This window comes from Cebus imitator, unplaced genomic scaffold (genome assembly GCF_001604975.1).
Source record: "Cebus imitator isolate Cc_AM_T3 unplaced genomic scaffold, Cebus_imitator-1.0 Scaffold41, whole genome shotgun sequence".
Taxonomy (NCBI): Eukaryota; Metazoa; Chordata; class Mammalia; order Primates; family Cebidae; genus Cebus; species Cebus imitator.
The window spans coordinates 9403713-9426262 of record NW_016107356.1 but is presented as its reverse complement, the minus strand read 5'-3'; the positions used below and the strand labels follow the sequence as shown (position 1 = coordinate 9426262).

The window sequence follows — 22550 nt, the reverse complement described above, 5'->3', positions numbered from 1 at the left end:
GAAGAGGGAAGTCTTAGAACCTTCCACAGCAGCTATTTTTGTTGGAAACTTGGCCAGAAAAGCAGACTGCAGAGGTGGTGCATGGCCAGAACGAAGGACAGGTGTCAGTGGTGTTGAGTGCCAGGCGGCGTTCAGTGGGGACAGGCAGCAGGCGTGGGGGATAGCAAAGGGCTGGCCCAGTGTGACCTGCAAGTGCAGCCAGCCTCAGAGCAGCTGGAGAGGAGAGGACAGAGGCAGAGTCCTCTTGAGCTTCAGGCACTCCAGGGACCCAGCCTGAGAGACCTGTGACTCCTCCCACAAACCTATACCAATGTTTGCCCCTTGAAACTTTTCCCAAGGCTGCTATTGGAGGAAGCCAAGAGGGGTGATTACAGTCCATAATCATGTTGTCTGTCAAGCAAGGGCCCTATGACCTTCAGACAGGATGACAGGGTTGACAAAACATACAATTTTAAATAATTGTACATCAAAAAAACAAACCAAACCTGCACAAGGTGCCAACATTTCCAGTATTTTCTAAAGTTCTCATGATGTCCCAGCCTGCAATTTGTTTCTTAGAGAATGCCCAGAAGCTGAACTGACTTTCTGTTTTCCTCCTTTACTCCTGAGGCAATGGTTCCTTAGCCCCTCGCCCCTCCCCTGGGTCATCAGGCCAGCAGGCTCCATGAGTTCCCCTATTTCCTAAAGTTACAGGTAAGATCTTCCTAGGGATGAAGGAATGGTCTTTCCAGTGATCACCCTCCTGACCTCCCAAGTCCTTCTGCCTCAATCCATTATCAAGGAGAGAACTGACATCTTGGCATCTTGTGTTTAAGAACCCTGGAGGTTGGGGAGGTGGTCATATCATTAAAGAAGATAACAGTTTTTGTTTCCATTTCTGTTGATTGTTTTAATCAATGTCAAACATTAGGTAAATATTTCTTTCCACTAAACAGAATTGTAGGAGTGCCTACAAGCGTGTGTTGAGTGTGCATGTTTAATAGTAGAGATCAGATGAGCATGCCCCTGACTTAGGCACTTACCTGGTTTATCACTCAACATTGCCAGGTGCTGGCGAAAGGTTTTTTGCTTGTTTTATGTTCTTACTGCACACATTACAATTGTTTTTAACACACAAAGGCAGGTTTTTAAAAAAGGTAGAAACTTGGTCTGGTTTGTCATCTAGTTACAGAAATGCACCAATGAGTCACATTTCTGGTTTCATTATTGTACTAAGGCCAGATGAGATGTCAACCCTTGGGGAAACTGGGTGAAGGGCACACAAGACTCTATTATTTTTTAAACTTCTTGTGAGTCTATAGTTATGTCAGAATAAAAGGTTTAAAACTGTTTTTATTCCTTCTCATAAACATGGCTGAAAGCCAGGATATGAATTGTGACTTGCTCTTTGTGCTACACAAAGCTGAGGGGGTGGAGAGGTTGGAGTAGAAGTTATTTTCTCTTCCCACATGCCACCTATTTGTTCTGGCTTTCCACCCCTAAGGAAGAAAGTGTAGGCTTGGTTTTCAAAACCCTAGGCTAATAGGGGTCATAAAGCCAGGTGGTCCCTGAAAAAAAAAGAGCTTGGGGCTCGAGCTTGGAATTGGCAAGACAGAGGTGGCCAGACTGGGGAGGAAAGAAGGATTTTCCAGGAGGGATACTGCCCAGGCCCTGCTCACACACAGAAACAGAGTCAGGGACTGCTGGGGCATTTCAGTAGCACCAGTCACTCTGCACAGGCAGCAGCGTCCACGGTCAGAAGGCCAGCACTGTGCCAGGCCAGTCTGTGTCCAGCCAGAGCAGAGGGCCTGGCCCGTGTCAAAAGACCGACAGCAGAAACACCACTGCAGACAAATAACCAGCACCCATTCCCTGCCCAGTCACTGCTAACGACCCCAGATGGCTGTGAGACCCTCAGGAGGACAGGGTCTTCAAAACACCCCACCCAGCTGGAAGCTCCTGCCAGCCATGAGGTGGGGACATGGAGCAGAGAGAGGGACTTTAAAGAAATAAAGGAAGGTGACATTCCTTGCCTGGAAGTCTTAGGAACCAAATGTGGACCCACTAATATTCTAAACATTATATCCACCACAGCATGTTGGTTAAGGAGGAAAGCCCAGGGGAGAGCCACTGTCTAACCACAGTGAGCCAAGAGGAGAAAAAGAAGTTGCCTCAAGATGCTTTCAACAGAGCCAGGAGTTTTAAAGCCTTGGATTTATCTGAGGTGTCATGCTTATGTGAAGCTACTAGGATGTGTCTTGTACTTTCAAAATCAATGTTCAAACACACAGAACTCCCCTTGTCTTTCTGATTCTCTATCAGCCTATCTATGCCTGGGGTGCCCTGGGAGGAGTGATGCCCTTACAAATAGCCCACGATATCCTCCCATCTCAGCTTTTTTTTTTTTTTTTTGCTTTTTTTTTTTAATACAGGGGTCTGACTCTTATCACCCAGGCTGGAGCGCAGTGGTGCACTCTCAGTTCACTGCAACCTCCACCTCCGGGGTTCAAACAATCCTCCCACCTCAGCTTCCCAAATAGCTGGAACTATAAGTGTGTACCACTACACCCAGCTAATTTTTGAATTTTTAGTAGAGACAGGGTTTTATCATGTTGGCCAGGCCGGTCTCAAACTCTTGACCTCAAGTGATCTGCCCACCTCGGCCTTCCAAAGTGCAGGGATTATAGGTGTGAGCCACACTCCAGCCCCATCTCAGCTTTTAACAACAAACCAAAGACCATCAAAACAAGCCAGTAGGTTCTTGAAGCATAAAATGCAAGCATTCTAAATATCTAAGCAGCGTTTGTCTCCTTTTTAAATTGTAACGTTCAGCCTATTTTCACATATACTCATGAAGGTTAATCATGTTTTTTACATCATTTTTCATCAGTTTACTGACAATCATGTGGGGGTTTTCTAATTTAATTGAATTAAAGTAAGTCAAAGAGCAGGTGTTGGTTTTCAAATGGGAAAAAGTCAGAATCCATCTTTCTGTAGAATAAATAGTATTAAAGAGTTGAAAAGTGAGTTTGATAATATGATGTAATATATCCATCTAAAATAAAAATATTTTTCACTTATGGTCATTTCTTCATCATAGCCCACACAACAGTAACAAAAATGATTTTTTAATTCCCATCAGGATTCACAAGATTGTAATTTACTTTGTCAAGAACTCACAATTTTAACAAGTAGTAACAAAGAGAACGTCCAAGCTGGGTGACTCATCACTTCATAGAACTAACCCACCCCAGTGCCTGAGAAGCTGAAGCAAAGCCCACCCCGGCTACAGGAGGCAGGATCTGATTATAAAAATGCTACCTTCCTTCTGGTCTCATGGGAGAAAGGGGCTAGGTGTAATGCTTTTCACCTTTGTCTCTACGTCTTAAAAGAAGCAAACTTAACATCAAAGTATTAATCAATATGACTGTAAGGGCACATTAGGCAACTCGTGCAAAGTTCAAATTGTGAAACAAGATATTTTTTAATTAAAAGATAATGAAATTGTCACTATCTTTAATTTTTAAAGTATTATTTAGGCTGCCATGAAATACCATCTAACTTCTAGGTTAAGATTGAAGATTTGTCTTCCTTTAAAAAAAAAACTTCAGAATTGTAATATCAACATTTTGAAATAGCAGTCTACTTCAAATATAGGTCTATTATATATCAGGGAATTTCCTGCCCTAGCCCCTCCTAATTTAAATTCTTTAAGGTAAAGACAAATCAATGCCCAGTCCCATACCCCTTTTCCCATACATAGTGTGGATGGGGGTCTTCGCCCTTTTCTAACTACATTCTGTCTGCCAAATGAGAGTCCAACTCACATAAAAGCTCTCGCACCTCTCCTGGAATAAATAAATTGGCAAACCATCAGAGTTTAAAAAACAGTCTTTGCTACAACTGACCCAATGGAGAAGCCCTCTGAGATTTTCCTCCAAGGAGGCCCAGACCCATGCTTGCACTCCATTCCCAGCCCCACCAGGCTCCTTCCTTGGTACCTGGCTTCCCAGCACGTTTTCAGAACTCCTTGAATAAGTGGCCCATCCCATCTCCCATCATCTCAGCTTGGCACTTACAGAACCACAGTCTCCCCCAACATTGCCCATTCCTTATCTGCTTCTTCTACATGGGAACCCCTTTAGAATTAATAGTGTGACTTCACCAGGATCCGCTATTTCCGTAACTGAACTTACATTAACTGAGTGTCAGTTTCCCTCTCCAAGGAGTTCCTGTTATCTTTAAGTTCCTGTTGTCTTCCCCCAGATATACTGCACCCCCTTAGCTCTGTTTCCCCAGTGGGCAGGGTTCCTGGGTGGGTGTAAACTAGGAGTCTGTCGTTAATCATGACCAAGCAGAAAGGTCCCTTGTTTATAAAGAGCATGCACCTAAGCTAGCCATAACAACACCACAGCAAATTCTCCAAGCCTTGACTAGCCGGCTCCCTCCAGGCCCAGGTTCAGGCTCCTTCCTTTGTCTTCCCTTTAGACCTCTCTGCACCGGGACCCCAGTGCTTAACACATCAGTGGAAACTACCTGCTTCCTCCCTGGCTGAACTCTCAGCTCCTCACTCTTTCTCATTGCTTGTGCCTAGAGTCAAGTTGTACAAGCCCTGTAAAAGTCTCTACTAAACAGCAGTGAATCCAGTCAAACTGCTGTGAAAAAGTGAACACTCACATTCTTCTCCCGGGCTTCAGAGAGATTACCCGCATCTTCATTGCCCTCTTTTTGTGCCTCAGTTTCTTCACCTTCTTCAGCCTTCTCTGATCCCTGGTCACAAAGGAAACCCAGGATATGAGCTCCCCCCCAAAAAAAAAAAAAAAATAGGCCACACATGCTGTGGCTTTCTTATTTAGACACAAGCAAACATAGACTGCCCATTCATTAGGTCACTTAGCAACTAGAGCATAGGATCTCTAAACCACAAAATGTTGACTGGGATAAGTCAAAGATCCAACCTATGTGTACTGCAGGGCAACAAACTGTCTAAGTGAGGAGTTTCAATTCACTCACTTCAGGCTGATGAGGAGAAATTCAAAGAATTCTTTCTTTGCACAGTGTTTTCTATCACTTGTATGGAGGGAGGCTTGTAATTTTAGAGATTAAAAATTAAGAAGATAGATAAGGTAAACACAGATAAAGTAGACAGGTAAACATACATACATGGATATATGGATGGATGCTTGGACGGATGGATGGATGGATAATGTAGAGAGACAGACATGTAAACAAACAGATGGATGGAAGGATGAATGGGTGGATGAATGGACAGATGGATAGGCAGGTAGGCAGACGGATGCATGGATGGATGGATGGATGGATGGATGGATGGGTGGATGGATGGATAGATGTATAGATGGATTATGATATGGTTAGGCTTTGTGTCCCCACTCAAATCTCATCTTGAATTATAATTCCCATAATCACCATAATCCCCACATGTCAAGAGAGACCAGTGGAGGTAACTGAATCATGGGGCAGTTTCCCCCATGCTGTTCTTGTGATAGTGAGTGAGTTCTAATGAGATCTGATTGTTTTATAAGAGGTTCTTCCCTCTTCATTTGGCATTTCTCCTTCCTGCTACCTTGTGAAGAAGGTGCCTTGCTTCCCCGTCACCTTCCACCATGATTGTAAGTTTCCTGAGGCTTCCCTAGTCATGCTGAACTGTGAGTCAACTAAACCTCTTTCCTTTATAAATTACCCAGTCTTGGGCAGTTCTTTGTAGCAGTATGAAAGTAGACTAATACTGATGGATAGATACAGATGATAAATGGATAGATAATAGATAGATGATAGATGGATAGGTAGATGGGGGTAGAGAGAGAGAGAGAGAGAGAGAGAGAAAGAAAGATTAGGACCAGGTAGACATTCTTGAGGAAATAGACACTCTTGAGGAAACTGACATGGGGAATATGTCTCAAGACACAGTGCTTACCTCTGTGGTGCTGGGTGCCTCTCCCACTACATCACCATTGGGAAGGGATGATGCTTCCTCGGGTGATTTTGTCACCTGCATTATGTAAAGTGAGAGTGTTTGAGAATTTTCTTGAGGACAATAGCTTGCATTTCAATGTCTTAACTATTCAAACTATATTTGTCTTCATCCTTCATTTTATCTTCACTAAGTAGGGAGGGCAGTCGTTACCACTCACAATTCAGACAGGAAAATAAAGGCAGAAAATGTCACAATGTGAGTTAGGGGAAGAACTAGGTCTACATCTCCTCCCTGATGCTCTTTTAATTTACAAAATGGGTCCCAGCCTTTTAAAATGTCAAGATATTTTTTATTACAGAGGCACTGCAAGCTTGTGGGAGCAAATTAAGCCATATACACACCCTCCAATCCCACCCTCCTGTGATAATCAGTATTAAAAATGTGATAGGGTACCTCTGTATCCTAATACATAAAGACTATTTTAGGGTGGAATTGGTTGTCATTTTTCTTTTGTTTTTGTGGTTTTGAAACAGAAATAGGAACACAGTATGCACGACTTCATTTCTAGCCCAAGGTACCATGGACATTTGTCCAGGTTAATTCCTATGATCCTATTGAATCATTAACATCTGCTTCATATTAAATATATAATAATTTATTCAAGTATTCCCCAGTCAATGCATGTTCTGAATATTTGTATGTTTCTTCCACTACAAAGAACACCATACTAAACTGAATAAAATGGTAAGGTTATTCTTATTCATTTTCAAAAAGGTGGCAGCAATTCGTATCCCCACAGCAATAAATGAATGTCCCCTTCTCCTTTATCCTCATAACCAGTGAAGATGTTTGTTATTTCTAATGTTTACTAATATGTTGAGGAGAAAATAGAATTTCTTTTTGTTTTGTTTATATGTTTCTCATTACTGGAAACAGGGCATATTTTTAATAAATTTTTAGCTATTTCTATTTCCTCTTCCAATAACTGTCTTCACAGGTTTTATCCATTTTATTTGATGTTTTCTTTTTTGTAGACATTGCAGTGAATGCACTGATCATTTTTACTTGAGTTGTTTGTCCTTTATTAACAATTTTAGAGTATCTTTCTATATTAGAAATTTTAGCCCTTTGTCATGTTACAAATGTTTTTCCCCAGTCTATAGTTTTACAGATTTTGTCATTTTTTTCTGTTTTTAGTCTTTCTATGAACAAATTTATCTAATTTTTATTTTCTAAAATATACTTCTATCACTTTATATCGTTATTAATATCTAGAGCTTTAATCCATCTGGAATTTACGTTAGCGTACAATGTAGAGTCGATGTCTACATTTGTTTTCTTCCAGATAGATGGCAAATTATACCTATATTATATATAAACCATCAATTCCTATTGAATTAAGATTATATATTTGCCATCTATTATAATATATATAAAAATTACTGTTTCTATACTATCCTATATATAAATACTGATACGAATGAAAATTAAAATTAAAATATTTTATATAAACATATATATTCTCAGATATACTGATATATGCTGAAAGGAAAAAAAAACCTGTCAACTAAGAATTTTACATCCAGTGAAACATCAAGAATGAAAGCAAAATAAAGATACTTCAGAAAAAAGAAAACTAAAGAACTCATCGCCAGCAGACCTGCACTATAAAACAATGCTAAAGGACTAAAGGAAGTTCTTCGGGCTGAAAGAAGATGGCACCAGATGGAAACTTCACTCTTCACAAGGCATCAGAAATTTAAAAGTCTGTGTAAACACAAAAGATTACCTCCAACTTAAAAAAAAAAAAAAAAGACTGTTCAATGGGAACACTACACAGTAGAGTTGATGGTATATGGAAATGTGATACACATGATAGTACAGCATAAAGGATGGGAAACAGTCAATGGATACATGTGTTTCTACATATTACATAAAGTGTTATAACATTAAGTCTAAATAGACTGAGATATTAAGAATATATATTACATACCTAAAAAACCCTAAGACTCCTACAAAAAGCTCTACGAACTAATAAAAGAATTCAGTAAAGTTTCCAGGTACGAAATTAATGTACACAAATCAGTAGCTCTCCTACTGACTGTTGGTCACCAGCAGTAACCAAGTGAGAATCAAATCAAGACCTCAACTATTTTTACAATAGCTGCAAAAAAATAAAATACTTAGGAACATACCTAACCAAGGAGGTGAAAGACCTCTACAAGGAAAATTATAAAACTGCTGAAGGAAATCATAGATGACACAAACAAATGGAAACACATCACATGCTCATGAATGGGTAGAATCAATATTATGAAAATGACCATCCTGCTAAAAGCAATCTACAAATTCAATGCAATTCCCATCAAAATACCACCATTATTCTTCACAAAACTAGAAAAAAAATAATCCTAAAATTCATATGGAACCATAAAAGAGTCCACATAGCCAAAGCAAAACTAAGCAAAAAGAACAAATCTGGAGGCATCACATTACCTGATTTCAAACTATAGTATAAGGCATAGTCACTAAAACAGGATGGTATAAAAATAGGCACATAGACCAATGAAACAGAATAGAGAACCCAGAAATAAACCCAAATACTTACAGCCAATAATCTTTGACAAAGCAAACAAAAACATAAAGTGGAGAAAGGACACCCTATTCAACAAATGTTGCTGGGATAATTGGCAAGCTACATGCAGAATAATGAAACTGGATCCTCATCTCTCACCTTATACAAATATCAACTCAAGATGGATCATGGACTTAAATCTAAGACCTGAAACTATAAAAATTCTAGAAGATAATGTCAGAAAACCTTCTAAACATTGGCCTAGGCAAGGAGTTCATGACCAAAAACCCAAAAGCAAATGCAATAAAAACAAAGGTAAATAGCAGGGACTTCATTAAACTAAAGAGCTTTTGCACAGCAAAAGGAATAGCAGAGTAAACAGACAACCCACAGAGTGGCAGAAAATCTAAACAATCTATACATCTGACAAAGGACTAACGTCCAGAATCTATGATGAACTCAAACAAATTAGCAAGAAAAAAACCCATCAAAAAGTAGGCTAAGGACGTGAATTCTCAAAGGAGATATACAAATGGCCAACAAACAGATGCAAAAATGCTCAGCATCACTAATATTCGGAGAAATGCAAACCCACAGTGCGATACCACCTTACTCCTGCAAAAATGACCATAATCAAAAAATCAAAAAATAATAGATGTTGGCATAGAAGTAGTGAACAGGGAACACTTCTACACTGCTGGTGGGAATGTAAACTAGTATAACCATTGTGAAAAACAGTGCGGAGATTCCTTAAAGAACTAAAAGTAGAACTACCATTTGATCCAGAAATCCCACTATTGGGTATCTACCCAGAGGAAAATAAGACATTACTCAAAAAAGATACTTCCACACACGTTTATAGCAACACACTGTGCAATTGCAAAAATGTGGAACCAACCCAAATGCCTATCAATCAATGAGTAGATAAAGAAACTGTGGTGTATATATATGTATATACACATATATATATACACAATGGAAACTACTCAGCCATAAAAAAGGAATGAATTAGTGGCATCTGCAGCAACCTGGATGGAACTGGAGATTATTATTCTAAGTGAAGTAACTCAGGAATGGAAAACCAAACATCATATGTCCTCATTCATAAGTGGGAGACAACTATGAGGATACAAAGGCATAAGAATGACACAATGGACTTTGGAGACTCAGGGGAAAAGGGTGGGAAGAGGGTGAGGGATAAAAGACTACAAATCAGGTTCAGTATATACTGCTTGGGTGATAGGTGCACCAAAATTTCACAAATCGCCACTAAAGAACTTACTTGTGTAACCAAATACCACCTGTCCCCCAAAAACCTATAGAAATAAGAAATTTTTTAAATATATATATTATAGCCACTACAGCAACCGCTACAAAATAATGCCAAGAGGTATAGCTAAAAATACAATAGATAAATTAAAAAGGGAGTCTAAAATATAATCATATAGCCCCCAAAAAAGCAAAATAGTATAAAACAGAGGAGTAAAAGTGGGACACCAGCTCCAGTCTGTGCCTCCAAGATGACATAAGAGGAAGAACAACGGTCATACCAAAAAGGGCCACGGCCACGTGTAGCCTATTTGCTGCATGAACTATACCTGATTGGTGCCCAAGGACAAGGCCATTAAGAAATTCATCATGTGAAACTATAGTGGAGGCCACAGCAGTCAGGGACATTTCTAAGCAAGCTTCTTTGACACCTATGTGCTTCCCAACCTGGATATGAAGCTATATTACCGTGAGTTGTGCAGTTTATAATATTAAAGTAAAGTAGTGAGGAATCAGATGAAGCCTGCAAGGACCGAACACATGCACCCCTATTTAGACCTACAGGTGCTGCCCCATGACTTCCACAAAAGCCCATGTAAGGAGCTCAGTCCTTAAAGACTGAAGAAAAAGTATTTTCTGGAGAAAAATAAAATGGAAATTGTATTTTAAAATAATAAAAATTGAAATGGGGCCAGGTGTGGTGGCTCACGCCTGTAATCCCAACATTTTGGGAGGCCAAGGCAGGTGGATCACTTGAGGTCAGAAGTTTGAGATGAGCCTGGCCAACATTGTGAAACCCTGTCTCTACTAAAAATACAAAAATAGCTGGGTGTGGTGGCACCTGCCTGTAGTCCCAGCTATTTGGGAGGCTGACGCAGGAGACTCACTTGAACCTGGGAGATGGAGGTTGCAGTGAGCTGAGATCGCTCCATCTCTAAAAATAAATAAAAATTAAAAATTAAATAAATAAAAATGGGAGACCAATAGAAAAAATAATAAAAGAATAAATCCAAACACAATTATGTCAATGATTGTTAATAAACTAAAAACTACAATTTATAACAGAGATTATCAGGATGAATTAAAATGCTCAAGACCAGCTGGGTGCAGTGGCCCATGCCTGTAATCCCAGCATTCTGGGAGGCCAAAGAGGGAGGATCACTTGAGCCTAGGAGTTTGAGACCAGCCCGGGCAAATAGTGGGACCCTCTCTATATAAAAAATTTAAAGATCAGCTGAGGATGGTGGTGCACGCCTGTAGTCCCAGCTACTCAGGAGGCTGAGGCAGGGGGATCACTCAATCGTGGGAGGGAAGTCGAGGCTGCAGTGAGATATGATCATGCCACAGCACTCCAGACAGTGTGAGACTGTCTCAAAAAAAAAGTGCACAAAGCCCAATCAGATGTTGTCTCCAAAAGACATATTATAAAAACAAAGACACAGGAAGTTGAAAGTAAATTGATGGAAAAAACATCCCAGGCAAACCATAAGCATAAGAAATCTAGAGTAGCTTTATTAATATCATATAATACAGATATAATGACAAAAGGTATTATCAGAAATTATAAAAGACAGCTAATAATTATAAAAGAGCTAATCCAACAGGAAGCTATAACAATCATAAATACAAATGTGCCTAATAATATAAAGTTTTAAAATATAAGAACAAATTGACAGGATTAAGAGGAGGAATAGACAATTCACAATCATAGTGGGAGATATTCTCAACTGTACAACAGCTATGCAAAAATCCAAACTGATCATCTCTTTTTTTCTAGGAAATTTTAGCCTCTTCAAATTTATCAGAACAACTGAGAGAGTTAGTTCAATTGCTTCCGCTGTATTAATTCATGACAGCCTGTCTTCTCTCTTATGCTTTTTTCCTTTCCTTACTCTTGCTGGCTAAAGTTTCCCTTCATTCTGTTTTCCTCAGCTTTGCCCCCGGCCTTGCTAACATAAATGTTCTGAAATGCTTTTCTATTTCACTACTGTTTCGTTTCCTATTCATAAGCATCATCATTAAACATAATTCTCTATTAACATTCACAATTACAGAACACATGGGTTCTGATCAAGATAGTTCACCTGCAATTGAAACCAGCTCTTCGGAACACTCATATTTATTTCCCTTCTTTTCTCCATATCCCCATCCATGAGCAGTATCCTTGTAATGTATATTTTCACATACCTCCTTTCTCACATAGCCCCATCCACAGTGATGAACTCACTAGCGATACCAGAACTCCCAGATTTTTCCAACACAGTTTTAAATTCTTGATTTCACTACTATTCACTTTGCAGAAGTGGTTCTCAACACTGATAAAACATTAAGTTCCCCTGGGAGCTCCCTGCCTGATGCTTCTGTCTTAATTGATCTCAAATGTAGCCCTGTCATACTATTTTTAATGGCAAAAACCGTAATTATTATTTGCACCAACCTAATAGTTTTAACAGCTTCCCAGAGACTTCCATGAGCAGCCAGGGTTGAGGCTGACTGCCAGTATTTAACCCTCTCTCTGTCCCTCTGGAGTAAGAACAGTTCCTTCGGACCTGATGCACCTCCCCACCCAAATCAGTGCTCACTGCCCTGTCCTGCTGAACACTGCCAGGTCTAAGAGCAGGATGGTGGCGGGCTTTGCCTTCCAAGCTCCAAGTCCATGACCAGGACCTTCCTGCAACTGGAACACATCACTGGGGCTATGCAGGGCCCCTAGAGCCACTCCCATCTCCGCCAGGCATTTGGACACTGATTTCCTTCTTCAAACCAAATGTTTTTGCTTTCTAATCTTTCAGGGACTCTCCCATAGTTTCTGGTCCTCAGGCAGCACCCCTTCTGGTTTTCCTGCAGTCATAAGATAAGGGGGGCTACAGTAGCATCTCCAACTGGAAGACCCTATGTCATCTCTTGAATGATTAGCTCTCTTGCATCTGGTCTTCTGCTGTTTCTGGAACTCCTCTTATGCACATATCAGGTCTCCAGCATCTGATGTGTGGACTTCTGTCTTTCAACCACGGTTTCTATTTCTTTGTATTTTATTTCATGTTTGATGCATTCTTCCCTCTGGTCTTCTTGGAGGCCTGAATGAACAGTGTCCACTCTCTCGGTTGCTCATCTTGTAGTTTTTGTTTGTTTGTTTGAGGGTTTTGGGTTGGAGGGAACAGAGAGCAAGTTTATTAGTGAATGCTCATGGCAAACATCATCCAAGAGAGACAAGATGGGGAGGGTGCTGTGACCAGAGAGCCTTCGGGGCTAGATACACAGTCCCACACAGGGCAAGGGATAGGGCTTGGGGGATGCTGGGAATGTGCCCAGCTACTCAGCACCACACAAATGAGCTGTTCAGAGTTGACAATCATTGCTGTCCTCACGTCCGGCCGCCAGCATCTCTACTTCTTCCTCTGTCATCTTCCCACCCAGTGTGACAGGGGCTTGCCAGATTTCAGTGTCCATGATGGCGCCACTCTCTTCCTTGTCAAACACCCAAAGTCCTTCCACATAATCCTTGGACTCAGACATAATCCTAAGACTAGGCACCCGAGTCCTAATTCCTGGCCACAGTCTGCAGCATGGGCAGGAAGTGTTCAAAGTCCAGTCACATTCATCTCATCACGCTTGAGATTCCCCAGGACCTGGAGCACATCTGGCCCAGGGCCCTCGTCATGTCCCCACACTGGCTGTGAGGACCTTACCATCACCCATTCAGTCAAATGGTTGGAAGTCCTCCTTGAACTCTGCGGTCTGATTCTCAGTGAAGTTACATGTCACACTGCTCAGCTCTGCTCAGCTACAGGCCAGAATGTGTCACCTTCTATGAAGAATGACTGCTCAGAGGCCTATCATAAAGGATTACATGCTAGAAACTTTAGGGTACAGGTTTCTGATGGTATTGCTAAAAGAACTGAGACCATACCAGCAGGCTTAGTCAAAACTTCCAGAACTTTAGTTAAGAAGCAGATGGGTTCATGAGACGACTAACCCAAGATCCAGTGGAACAGGAATTAATTACATAGGACTAAGTGAATTGGTGAGGGGTGATACCATTTCCTGCAGTAATGACCCATCTGGTAGTTTCAAATTAGAAAATTCCAGAACATCTCTTGAATGAATTTTGTGCTCCAAATTCATATCTTCTATGCCTCTCAACAAATGTTCCTCCAAATCTCCTCCTGCTTCTTCCTTTTGTGTTCCTTCAAGTGAAGTCATCTGTCATCTGTCCAGTTTGATCTTCCTCCTTAAGGTTACTAGGAAATGCTACACTTACTTAAATATTTTGCCATTATTCAAAATTGCTTTCAATAGAAACTCACTAATGATACCAGAAAATGAGTATCAAAATTTTTCATCACAAGTCACTTTTGGCCAAAAATTACATTATCAAGATATATTATCACTGCCTTATTCACTACACTGAAATGTAGTTCCTCAAGAAAATCCACCTTCCAATAGATGTTACCATGACTCGAATAGAGGGATTTGAAACCTCTTTTGAGCAATGTTGGTCTTGCTGTTGCAATGTTAGACTTTCCTAGCGTGGTTCTCATGAGAAGGACAGCCCTCACTGGGATGTATAAACTTTGGCACTGAGGAGTTACATGCCAACAGCAACCTGTAAAGGTAACACTTTAACACTGCTATCACAGCCAGGTGTGATAGCTCACACCTATAATCCCAGCACTTTGGGAGGTTGAGATGGGAGGATCGCTTGAGCCCAGGAGTTCAAGTCCAGTGTGGGCAACATGGTGAAACTCTGTCTTTCCAAAACCACAAAAATTAGCCAGGTGTGGTGGTACATATCTGCAGTACCAGTTACTGGGGAAGCTGTGGTTTGGGGATCACTTGAGCCCAGGAGGTCATGAGCCATGATGAGGCTACTGCACTCCAGCCTGGGAGACAGAGCAAGACCCTCAAAAAACAGAAACAAACAAAGAAAAAAAAACATTGTAATGGCTATGTATATCTCTGTCAATTAAGGGGAAATCTAATTGCCCATATAACTGGATGTCTTTCATTGGTATATTAAAAACATCTCCCTGACTAAAATAATGTACTAAAAGACATTGATTGCTGGACATGATGGTTCACATCTGTAATCCTAGCACTTTGGGAAGCTGAGGTGGGCAGATCATCTGAGGTCAGGAGTTCGAGACCAGCCTGGCCAACATGTTAAAATCCTGTCTCTACTAAAAAAATTAAAAATTAGCTGGGTGTGGTGGCGCACATCTGTAATCCCAGCTACTGGGGAGGCTGAGGCAGGAGAAACACTTGAACCTCAGAGGTGGAAGTTGCTGTGAGCCGAGATTATGCCACTGCATTCCAGTCTGAGTGACAGAGCAAGATTCCATCCCGAAAATAAAAAATAAATAAAATAAAAATTAAATTAAATAAATAAAAAGACATTGATTATATTGCTGTTTTGCCTGGTATCAGACAACAATGGCTTAGGTTATTAACCATAACTTCAGTTAATCCTTCTTTAATCTGAAGCTAGCATGTTTTAGAACAGTGTTTTTCAATTGGGAATTCCCCTCACCTACTCACACAGTTTTATTAATAAATAGATGTTTAGGACCTACTCCAGACCTACTAAATCTTGTTTCTTGATATTCTTATCATACGCTTGGTATATTCAGAGTATATTATGTCTCTGAATAATTACATCAAGACTTTTGCTGTGCCCATTTATTGTCGTAAATTAGATATAATGTTGTCTGTATTCTTTGAAATGGGCCTAATGATTACGTTTATAAATAATTTGTCTAAACTTCTGGGGGGTTGATTTTATAGTTTTGTTTTACATGTCAGAGAAAACAACAAATTTTCTCACCAAATATATTATTCTTGTTATGACTTCCTAGTCTTTCACTTTTGAAAATTATAAGGAACAAATAAATGACACCCATTTTAAGTCTGTTGTCATTACAGATATTTTTGTTAGCATGTTTTGCTTTGATGCTTCCCTGAAAGCTTTTTGTAACGAGCTACAGGTAAGAATGCTTCATCTTCCATGAAGAAGGGCTGCTCAGGGCCCCGCAATAAAGGGTTGTAATTTTTTTGGGTTCACGTTTCTGATGGCATTGCTTTAAAAAATTTGAGACCATATCCATGGACTTAGTCAAAATTTCCAGAACTTTTGTTGAGAAGCAGACGAGTTCATGAGATGACTAACCCAAGATCCAGTGGAATAGGAATTAATTACATAGGATTAAATGATTTGGTGAGGGATGACAGTCGTTTTTGTTTGGAATACTGTTGATGTTTTTTTTTTTTTATTTTTTAGGCACACCTACCTACCTATGATGTTATTTTAACATCTTATTTTCCTTATATATAATGAAGCCCTTTTTCCTTTCTCTTAAGCCTTTCATACATTACAATAACGTTGTAAATTCTGCTTTTGTAAACTGAAATGAATCACTTGTAAATGACCTCTAATTCTCCCTGCCTGATCCCTCTGGAGTTCAAAAATTCTTACTGAAGCCGCTTATTGAATCAGAATATATATATATATATGTTTTGGCAATATAGTTATTTGCATAACTTCAATAAGAATCTGTCTTCCTTCTTGCCAGGGCATAATTGAAAACATTGGTTATGTAACCCAGGTCCGGTCTGCCATGTCCTATTAAGAATGATGTTCGTTTAATCAGATATGACCAGATGCTTTTAAAGAACTAAGCTTGACTTTATGGAACCAATGCTTACTTACAAAGCCCTCTTGGGAAAACTGGCCTGGTCTTTGGTCTAGTACAGCCTGCCCAAGACAAGAAAAATGTTCTAAAAGCAATGATGTTGCATATGATGATTAATATGTTTTATGAGCATGTATTTTCTACCTAATTGTCAAGAGTACTTATTTTTAGCTTGAGTGAGATTAATTTTCCTTGCTGACACCTCTCCACAATCTTGTTTACTACAACATGACACTGAGATAAGTAATGTTTCCATAAATCAGATGTCTGTCTTTTCAAAGGATACTGGAAGTACTCTGCCCCTGTGCACAGTATAAACACCTACAAACCCAAGCAATGCTGACAGCACAAAGGCTCCAGCACAAACTGTGCTGCTAATTAGTGGGGTGTCTTTGTACAAGTCACTTAAGCCCTGTGGGCTTCATGTTGCTTCTCTCAGGAGAGAAGAATCTGGACTGGTCAGCCTCTTAAAACGCATCTCTAGGCCAGGTTTCATAATCCCACAGCCATCCCTTTCTTCCACATAATGAGAGTTTTATATAATATGACAGTATCTGAGTACAAATCAGGACAGGATCTAAACACTGAGCTTAAATATTAAAATTAAAATGAGATAAGATAAAACACAGCAGAGGCTGAAAGAGATTTATATGTATTTGTATAAATAGACCTCAAAATATAATTTAAAAAAAAAAGCAAGTTACAATAAACAAACCTGTCCCATTTACATGCAATTTTTAGAATAGTACTGAATATCTCTGGAGTGTTTCATTGACTTTGGTACCCCAGTTAATTATAGTCTCAAATTTCAGAGGTGAACATCTACTATAAGTTATGAGTTGTATTTGGCTCTGAGAATGTAAATATGAAAGATAAAGTCCCAGATTCTGCATCTTATCTCTAACAATCTTCTATGTTGCTGTCTGAGTCAGAGGCTTTGTGAAATGTAAATCACTCTGCATTGACCTTTTCCCATCAATTCTCATTGCCAAGAAAAAAGTCCAGACAAATAAGGCCCTTTACGATATCATTCCTATTAACTTTTCTTGCCTCAGCTCTTATCTTTACCCACTTCTAAACCCTGGTTCTTCCAAAACTTCTGATTCTATCCAAAGTATGACTTCAGTGAATGAACTATACTCTTGACAAATTTCATTGCCTTAGTGTATAAATCCATCTTCTCATAGTGTCTTGATTATCTTTTTCTACTTACTTAGCTCCTACTAAATCTTCCAATACCAAGTAAGATATCAACTCTTTTAGGAAACTTAATCTAAGGCCTGAGATTGGTAGACCATCTCCATATCCACATAGACAGTTATTATATCTACTATAGAATGCTCACATCTAACAATTCCTCTAGACCTCAAAGTTCCTTCAAATCACCAGCCCAGTGTCTAGCCCAGTATACGCTCAAATAAATTCTCTTGAAAGAATACACTGGCCGGTTGTGGTGGCTCACACCTATAATCCCAGCACTTTAGGAGGCTGGGGTGGGTGGATCACAAAATCAGGAGTTCAAGACCAGCCTGGCTGAGATGGCAAATCCCCATCTCTACTAAAAATACAAAAAAATTAGCTGGGCATGGTGGCAGGCACCTGTAATCCCAGCTACTCAGGAGGCTGACACAGGGAACTGTCTGAACCTAGGAGGCAGAGTTTGTAGTGAGCCAAGATCATACCACTGCACTCCAGCCTGGGCAACACAGCGAGACTCCATCCCAATAAAAAACAAAAAGAGAAATGTCAGATATACGTGATGGGGAGGAAGGCAGCAAACCACATTGCCATATATGTACCTATGCAACAATCCTGCATGTTCTTCACATGTACCCCAAAACCTGAAACACAATAAAATTTAAAAAAAGAGGTAAGTGAACATATTTCTCTCTTCATTTTAAAGCTGGGAAAACATTAAAAATCTTGCTCCCAAATTCAGGGTCAGTAGGTAAAGTATACAAGGCTTTCTAACTGAATAACATAATCGTTTCCACTGGAGTTCCTCTTCATTTCATGCTGAATGAGAGAGATTATGGATGGAAAGAAATACCAGGACTACAAAAGCCCCAGTGAGAAGAGAGGTGAACTCTGAGACTTCTCAGGAGAAATGCAAGAGAAGGGGTCTAGGATGTGGGATATCCCTAGACACGAATGGCAAGTCATTATCTCAGAGAGAGAAAAACAACAATATCTATGTTGATCAACTTCCATCCATTCATTTTATTTTTGTTGCTGAAAATATGAGATTGCTCCTGGACACTTTGAACACTGGAAAGTAAGTTCATCTACTCTAACTTTCCCAGATAATCTTCTAAAGTCTGTATTTTTTTTTCCCTGTAAAATTTAAAGCAGTTTTTAGACATAGTAACTTTGGACAATACCATTTGCCATATGTGTGTCTTTCTGCCTTGAAACAAATTTTATTTGAGTTATGTTCTTCTCCATTTAGAGCAATCCTCATCAAGTTTTGACTAGAATATTTTAAGGGCTCTTAACTAATAAGAACATAGGCAATACATCACTGCCATAGCTTAGCTCCAAATATTGCTCCAGGCTGGGCACAGTGGCTCATGCCTATAATCCCAGCACTTTGGAAGGTCAAGGTGGGCAGATCGCCTAATGTTAGGAGTTCGAGACCAGCCTGGCCAACATGGCAAAACCTTGTATCTACTAAAAATACAAAAATTAGCCAGGCATGGTGGCACGTGCTTGTAACCCCAGCTACTCAGGAGGCTGAGGCACAAGAATCGCTTGAACCCAGGAGGCAGAGATTGCAGTGAGCCAAGATTTGCGCCACTGCATTCCAGCATGAGTGACAGAGTGAGACTCCATCTCAAAAAAAAAAAAAATTGCTCCAGTTCTTCATTATGAAAATTTTAAAGACACAGAAAAGTTTTTTTTTAAATGAACTACATAGATTCAACACTTGCTAACATTTTTCATGTATCTCATGAAAGTGCACCCTTAAATATTCTAGTACTGTCTTCTAAAAACAAGGGCATTCTCTTACAGAATGCCAGTATGTTTATCACGTCTAAGAAAAGTAACAATAATTCCCTAATCTCATCTAATGTCCAATTCCTTTCCAAATTTCCTGAGTTGTCTGCAATAAATATTTTACAATTACTTTCCTTAGACTTGAATCTCTTAAAACTCATTAACTGCATTTGGTTCTCATATTTCTTCCATCTATTTTAGTCTAGAACAGTTCCACTTCTTTTTATTTATTTATCTTTCATGACACTGAATGTTTTAAGAGTCTGGGTCAGTTATCTTGAAGAATGTTCCAAATTTTAGTTTTGTCTCATTCTTTCTTTGTGATATTATTTAACTTGTTCCTCTTCCTGTTTTTTCATTTTCTATTTTATTTTATGTTTTTTTTTTTTTTTTTTTTTTTTTTTTTTTTTTTTTTTTTTTTTTTTTGAGTCTCGATCTGTCACCCAGACTGGAATGCAGTGGCATAATCTTGGCTCACCACAATCTCCGCCCCCTGAGATCAAGTGATTCTCCTGCCTCAGTCTCCCGAGTAGTTGGAAGTATAGGTGTGTGCCACCATGCCCCATTAACTTTTTTGTATTTTTTTTTAACTAGAGATGGGGTTTCACCATGTTAGCCAGGATGGTCTCAATCTCCCGGCCTCATGATCTGCCCCTCCCTTGGCCTCCCAAAGTGCTGGGATTATAGGCATGAGCCACCATGCCTGGCCCCTGTTTTTTATAAACTAAAACTTGGAGCTGAAGACCGAATTGGATGCAGGTTAAATGCTTTAGCAAGAACACCTGACAGGTGAGACTGTGGGCTTCATGTTTGCAACAGGCAGCACATGATATCAGTGAGTCCCACTACCAGTGATAGCAGATTTGGCTATTTTGTTATGGTTGTGACCAATAGATCTCTTTATTATAAAGATCTGTTTCCCCTTTGAATATAGCAAATAATGTCTGGTGGGGCTAATACTTTAGCACAAGAAATTGATCTGATTCCCCTAAGAAACAAATTTACCTAATGCCTTTTACCTAATTTGATTATCTATTAATTAGCTGTATTGTAATCAATTATTACATTGGCTTTGGCAAAAGGTTATTTTTCTAATTCTATCATTTATTTGCTATTTGACCTATAAAAAAAAAGTTTACTCTCAACAACCAGGGATGAATTATAGATTCCTATTTAAAAGGCAGAAAAAAATGTTTGGATCTTCTCTTCTAATTATTAATTGTAGAGTAAAATATTGGGGTGATAGTTACCGCCCTATGTGACAAGTGAGTTTTTTTAAATTTATATTAGACTTAAGGGTAGACAGGTTTTCTATAAATGTACCTCTAAACACAAGGGAGTGAAGAGGATATTGGGTTAATAATCAGAAAATATTGAAATCAAATTCTAGTCCGCAGCTTATGAGCCTTGTGATCTGGAGCAATCTACTTGAACTTTTCAGCCTCATTCTTCACTTATCCATATATTTTCTTTGACATCTATTAAATGCTATTATATGAGTTACGTTTTTTAATGGCTAGGATTCCATTGGGAGCCTCACAGTATTGGTTAAGTTGCTAGCCCTCTAGGAGTTTGTTCCTTTTTGCTTGTTTGTTTTTGAGAACAGCGTCTCACTATGCTCCCCAGGCAGGTCACAAATGCCAGGGCTCAAGCTATCGTGCTGCCTCTGCCTCCGTAAGTGCTAGGATTACAGGCGTGAGCCACGGCGCCTAGCCTAAGAGTTTGTTCTTGTTGCTACTGCTACTACTATTGTTGTTTAAAAATATTAATAAAATTTCCATGGTACCTTTTAAAAAAGCAAATTTCATAAAATATAACAATTAGGCATTGAAAATACAGCACAACAAGACGTCTTGCTGGTGGAAAGAGAGGGAGATACCAAATTCACAAATATGGAAAAGAATCAGGAATAGAGAAAGGAATGAAGTGGCCTTATAATTTCCCTGCACTACTTGAGTTTCTTAACTAAAGCAAATATTCATATTCATTCTGGAGAAGCATATACATGAATTTTAGTTAAATGAGTCTTTAATATAGTGGTTGTTAACAGAAATGAGCATCAGAATCAACTAAGGGACTTTTTGCAAATGTAGATCCCTGGGCCTCTTCCCCAGTAATTTAGGGTCAGTAAGTGTAGAGTAAAACTCAGGCATCTGAATTTTTTTAAGTTGTCCAAGAGATTCTGATGCAAAGTATTGGAAGCCAATTAAATAAAAAATACACAACTGGTCATCACAGCCCTATTCATAACAGCCAAAACGTGGAAACAACCCAAATACCCATCCACTGATGGATGGATACTTAAAATGTGGTCTATCCATTCGTTCCACGGATATTAGTCTGCCCTAACAAAGAAAGAAGTGCTAATACTAGTACCTCCTTGTTGACAAGCTCTGACAACATGATGCCAGCTGAAAGAAGCTAGTCATAAAGGACCCCATAGTGCATGGTTCCATTGCATTAAATGCTCAGAGGAGGCAAGTCTGCAGAAAACGAAAGCATTTTAGTGGTTCCCTAGGGCAGGTAGAATGGCTGAATTAGGGGGTGACAGCTAAGGGGTACTGGGTTTCTTTTAGGGGTGATTAAAATATTTTGGAAGTAGATAGTGGTGATGGTTGCACAACTCTGCATATATGAAAAACCACTGAATTGTACACTGTAAATTGGTGAATTGCGTGGTATGTGAATTATATCCCAATAAAGCTATTTAAAAAAAAAGAAAGAAAGCACAGATACTAAAATCTTTCATCTCAAATTATGTAACCAAAAATAAATTAAATTAACCAACATATGGAAAGAAATTAATAGAATAATAGGGGATGATAGTTCCTTTCCAGGAAGACTGGGACCATTGAAAACTACAGGCAGTTTCTAATTAATCATGGGAAGCTGAAAACAGATCATTGTTTTGGCTTCTTACCAGAACTCCACTGACAATATAATAAAGATATTAAAAAGAAAAGGATAAATTCACAAGAACAGGGTAAATGGGCAAGAAGCCTATTTGCAGGAAAAGAATATCCACATAAATTTAAAGGCAGAAAAGGGAATAGTTGAGTAATAATTGACTTAACCAGAAAAAAATCTGAAACCTAATTGCTTACAA

The 22550-nt window shown here is 39.3% G+C and overlaps 1 protein-coding gene and 1 pseudogene across 2 annotated transcripts in view; both read right to left on the bottom strand.

Moving 5' to 3' along the window:
- The window catches only part of LOC108302589 (SH3 domain-binding glutamic acid-rich protein), a 65091-nt gene that overhangs the window by 10895 nt on the left and 31646 nt on the right, over positions 1 to 22550 (bottom strand). For both annotated transcript variants that reach the window (XM_017526272.1, XM_017526273.1), the window contains exons 4-5: positions 5915 to 5989; positions 4657 to 4749 (exon numbers count right to left, since the gene is read on the bottom strand). In XM_017526272.1, coding sequence (XP_017381761.1) covers positions 4657 to 4749; positions 5915 to 5989 — 168 coding nt within the window. The remainder of the gene's footprint in view (positions 1 to 4656; positions 4750 to 5914; positions 5990 to 22550) is intronic.
- Positions 12932 to 14035, bottom strand: LOC119470813 (annotated as a pseudogene).